General features: G+C 35.8%; 2 protein-coding genes across 2 annotated transcripts in view; one reads left to right on the forward strand and one right to left on the reverse strand.

Annotated features, from left to right (window-relative positions):
* Positions 1-5,000, reverse strand: part of LOC123520283 (neurobeachin-like) — a 287,400-nt gene that overhangs the window by 194,930 nt on the left and 87,470 nt on the right. The gene's annotated exons all lie outside the window — the stretch shown is intronic.
* LOC123498259 (larval cuticle protein A3A-like) overlaps positions 536-5,000 on the forward strand; it is a 4,511-nt gene continuing 46 nt past the window's right edge. Inside the window, exons 1-4 of the mRNA XM_045245451.1 lie at positions 536-568; positions 3,376-3,474; positions 3,940-4,074; positions 4,794-5,000. The exon at positions 4,794-5,000 is cut by the window's right edge and continues 46 nt beyond it. Of these exons, the coding sequence (XP_045101386.1) occupies positions 557-568; positions 3,376-3,474; positions 3,940-4,074; positions 4,794-4,934 (387 nt within the window). The 5' untranslated portion in view covers positions 536-556 and the 3' untranslated portion in view covers positions 4,935-5,000. The remainder of the gene's footprint in view (positions 569-3,375; positions 3,475-3,939; positions 4,075-4,793) is intronic.

The raw sequence follows: 5,000 nt of genomic DNA on the forward strand, positions 1-5,000 counted from the left end.
AAGGTTTCATTTCAGAGAGAGAGAGAGAGAGAGAGAGAGAGAGAGAGAGAGAGAGAGAGAGAGAGAGAGAGAGAGAGAGAGAGAACGAAAAAAAAATATTCATACCAATTTCCTTTATTATTCTTTGCCTCTCTCTCTCTCTCTCTCTCTCTCTCTCTCTCTCTCTCTCTCTCTCACACACACACACACACACACACACACACACACACACACACACACAGTGAATAAACTTAATAAAAGGCAAAAAATGTGTGTGTGTGTGTGTGTGTGTGAGAGAGAGAGAGAGAGAGAGAGAGAGAGAGAGAGAGAGAGAGAGAGAGAGAGAGAGAGAGAGAGAGAGAGAGAGAGAGAGAGAGAGGCACGCTTACTGCAATGCATCACAACCACTCTCTCTCTCTCTCTCTCTCTCTCTCTCTCTCTCTCTGGAAAACGAAAAATACAAACACAAACACAAAAATACCCTCTTTGTGGCACTTGGCAACCCCGCCTGGCCTGGGGTATATAAGAGGCACCCAGTCAGCTGTTTGTCACTCCACTTCTGACACTCACAGCGACAATGTACTCCAAGGTCAGAGAGAGAGAGAGAGAGAGAGAGAGAGAGAGAGAGAGAGAGAGAGAGAGAGAGAGATTTTCCTAGCCTCAAATATGCCTCCTTTTTTTACTGATAATTTATAGGTCTAATATTTTCACATCATTCCAGATTCCTTAAACTCATTCCAAAATTCCCACTACCTGCATTCCTAATTCCCATTCCTTCTTTATTTTCTTTATTTTCTTTCTTTCTTTCTTTCTTTCTCTCTGCTAATTTATTCCTCAATTCGCCAAAAAAATATATTCTCATTTTTTTTATTTTCATTCATTTGTTTTTTTTAATTTCGTTTCTTTACTTTCTTTTTCTTTCTTTCTTTCTTTCTTCTTTCAATTTTATCATTTTCTTTCTTTTTTCTTTATTATTCTCATTTTTTTATTTTCATTCATTTGTTTTTAATTTCGTTTCTTTATTTTCTTTCTTTCTTTCTTTCTTTCTTTTCTTTCTTTCATTTCCTTCTTTCAATTTTGTCATTTTCTTTCTTTTTCTTTTTATTCTCATTTTTTTTTTTCATTCATGTTTTTAATTTCGTTTCTTTATTTTCTTTCTTTCTTTCTTTTTCTTTCCTTCTTTCAATATTGTCATTTTTTTTCCATTTTCTTTCTTTTCTCTTCTGTTTATATTCCCATTTTCTTCATTTTCTTTTCCTTCATTCTCTTTTTTTTTATCAATCTTTCTTTCCTTTCCTTTATTCTTTTTTTTATCATTTTTTTCCCTTTCCTTTTTTTTATCATCTTTTTTTCCTTCATCATTCTTTCTTATTTTCTTATTTTGCTTTTCTTTATTTTCTTACTTTTTCTTTATTTTCTTACTTTCTTACTTTTCTTGCTTACTTTCTTACTTTCTCACTTTCTTTGCTTACTTTCTCACTTTCCTTGCTTACTTTCTTGCTTTTCTTGCTTACTTTCTCACTTTCTCACTTTCCTTGCTTACTTTCTTACTTTTCTTGCTTACTTTCTCACTTTCCTTGCTTACTTTCTTACTTTCCTTGCTTACTTTCTTACTTTCCTTGCTTACTTTCTTACTTTCCTTGCTTACTTTCTCACTTTCTTACGTAAACACTTATCATTTTATTTACGGCCATTTTGTCACCTTGATTTTATAGGCCTAGGTCACGTTTCATTAAGTTTCGCTCACTATGTGTCAAAATGTATCGTTTTTCTTCTTGTTTCGTCTTCGTTTCATAATTTTCGTTCATTTATTGGTGTTATAATTCATTTTGTGGGTATTTTTTTTTTTGTGTACGTTTCATTATTTTTCGTTCATTTTTGGTGTTTTATTTCGTTTCATAATTTTTCGTTCATTTATTGGTTTTAATTAATCATTGTTTTTTTTTGTTTCGTCTACGTTTCATATTTTTTCGTTCATTTATTGGTGTTTTAATGAGTTTCATAATTTTTCGCACATTTATTGGTGTTTTAATTAATCATTGTTTTTTTTTGTTTAGTCTACGTTTCATATTTTTTCGTTCATTTATTGGTGTTTTCTTTCGTTTCATAATTTTTCGTTTATTTATTGGTGTTTTCTTTCGTTTCATAATTTTTCGCTCATTTATTGGTGTTTTCATAATTTTTCGTTCATTTATTGGTGTTTTCTTTCGTTTCATAATTTTTCGCTCATTTATTGGTGTTTTAATGAATCATGTGGCTATATATTTTTGTTTTGTCTCCGTTTCATAAAGTTTCGCTCACTTCACGATGTCTTAATTTATCATATGGGTAATGTTTTGTTTCTTTTTGTTTCGTGTACACTTTTTTTAATTACATTTCGTTCATTTCGTCACTTACTTAAATTCTTACTTTATTTTTAGCCTGGGTGGCGTTTCATAAAGTTTCGCTCACCTAATGACGTCTAAATTTATCATGTGAGTATTGTTTTTTGTTTCTTTTTGTTTCGTATAGACTTTTCATTATGTTTCGTTCATTTCGCCACTCCTTATTTCATTTGTTACTTTATTTTTAGCCTGGGTCGCGTTTCATAAAGTTTCGCTCATTAGTGGTGTCAATTTATCATGCGAGTATTGTTTTTGTTTCTTTTTGTTTCGTGTACACTTTTTTTTCATTATATTTCGTTAATTAGTCATCCATTTCGTGATATTTTGATTTCAAGTGCCTTTTTATTTTTTATTTTTCGTTCAGGTGACTTTTTTTCATAATATTTCGTCAGTATCTCTTTAAAACGCCATTTCTCAGTATATTTCGTCACTTTCTACCTCGGAGTCAGTCATGTGCATTGTTTCTTTTTCATATTGTTTCGATTCGACTTGCACATTTTTTTTTCTCAAATTTTCGTTCGTCTTTAAAGCAAATACCATTTTTTCATATTGTTTCGCCTCTTAGAATCCACAGTTTCTTCTTTGTGTCGTTTTATTTTTCATATATTATCAGTCAGTTTATTTCCCTACACAATAGATCAAAATACTAATAATTTTCCCACAATATTTCGTCACCACATCTTTAAACACTTGAAAAAAACACACTTAATCACTGTTTTTTTCATATTGTTTCACCTCTTAGTCCTTTCTATAGTCCCTTTTCTCATAAATCATCGATCATCTTATTTTCCTACACATTACCTCAACAAACTACTAATAATTTTCCCACAATATTTCGTCACCACATCTTTAAACACTCGAAAAACACTAAAAAAACACACACTTTCTCACTTTTCATATTGTTTCGTCACGCCTGCAATATATTGGTTCCAGTTCGTAAGTTTCAGCAGTTCGTAATGTTTCGCCTCAAAGCTTCGCACTCGTGACCTCTTTCCTTCCGGGTGACCTACAGGCAGCGGCGGCGGTGGTGGTGGTGGTGGTGGTGATGACGGCGGTGTTGAAGGCAGAACCAGAAGCAGAACCAGGGAATTATCAGCCGGTGTATCCCTCCGTGAGTTATGACTGTTTGGTGTGGTGTGGTGTGGTGTGGTGTGGTGTGGTGTGGTGTGGTGTGGTGTGGTATGGTGGTATGGTGGTGGTGGTGGTGTGGTGTGGTGTGGTGTGGTGTGGTATGGTGGTGGTGGTGGTGGTGTGGTGGTGTGGTGTGGTATGGTTTGGTATGGTATGGTATGGTATGGTGTGGTGTGGTGTGGTGTGGTGTGGTGTGGTGTGGTGTGGTATGGTGTGGTGTGGTGTGGTGTGGTAATATTAATTCACGTTAAATTACTTAGTTTTTTTTTTTTAATTATTTCCTTTCAATTCCTCTTAATAAACTTGTTGGTTAAAAAAATTAGGTTGAAATCCGAACATTTTTAATTCCTTAGATATTCACCAATACAACTTTATGATTATACTACTACTACTACTACTACTACTACTACTACTACTACTACTACTACTACTACTACTACCGCAGCACAAGCACCCGTACCGCTTCAACTACCACGTGGACAGTCACTACGGGGGCAACTTTGGTCAACACGAGCAAGGCGACGGGAAGAACGTGTATGGAGGGTACCACGTGGACCTCCCTGATGGACGCCGCCAGACGGTACGCACGCACACACACACACACACACACGCACAGACACTCACTCACTCACTCTCTCTCTCTCATTCCTTTGTTCATGGTTTTACTTTCATTTTTGCTTTGATATATTTAAAGCTGTCTTTTTTTCTAGCTTTTTTTTATTTTCTCTATTTTTTCTATTTTTTTTTTTCATTTTTTCTATTTTCCTTCCTTTGTTTCACTTTTACTTACTATTTTTCTTTTCATTTATTACGGTTCTCTCTCTCTCTCTCTCTCTCTCTCTCTCTCTCTCTCTCTCTCTCTCTCTCTCTAAATTAGTGCACTTGTATCTCACACAAAGTTAAAAATAATTCGCTTCATAGTCCAACTCGGAACGTAAAGTACTGAACGTGGGAATCAGTGCTTGCTAATGTGCTGCCACCACCACCACCACCACCACCACCACCACCACCACCACCACTACTACTACTACTACTACTACTACTATTGCTACTATTATTACGACTACTACTACTATACTACTACTGTTATTGCTACTACTGCTACTATTGCTACTACTACTACGACTACTATTGTTGCTACTGCTGCTACTACTACTACTACTACTACTACTATTACTACTACCACTACTACTATCACTACTACTACTACAACTCACCAAACTAAGCTTAACAAAACCTTATCTAACCTAACCTAACCTCCTAACCTGACCTGACCTTGCGCCCTTTGTGTGTGTCCAGGTGCGCTACACTGCTAATGGGTACGGAGGTTACGTGGCCCAGGTGAGCTACTATGGCAAGGCTCACCACCCCAAGCACTACGGCAACCCACAGACCTTCTTCAAGAACCACGGACACGGACACGGCGGCGGCTACCACTAACGTCAATATGGTTCCTGTAGGACTCCTATTTGGAAATCCTACGGAGATATCCTTAAAAATCCTTCA

The sequence above is a fragment of the Portunus trituberculatus genome, chromosome 7 (genome assembly GCF_017591435.1).
Source record: "Portunus trituberculatus isolate SZX2019 chromosome 7, ASM1759143v1, whole genome shotgun sequence".
NCBI lineage: Eukaryota > Metazoa > Arthropoda > Malacostraca > Decapoda > Portunidae > Portunus > Portunus trituberculatus.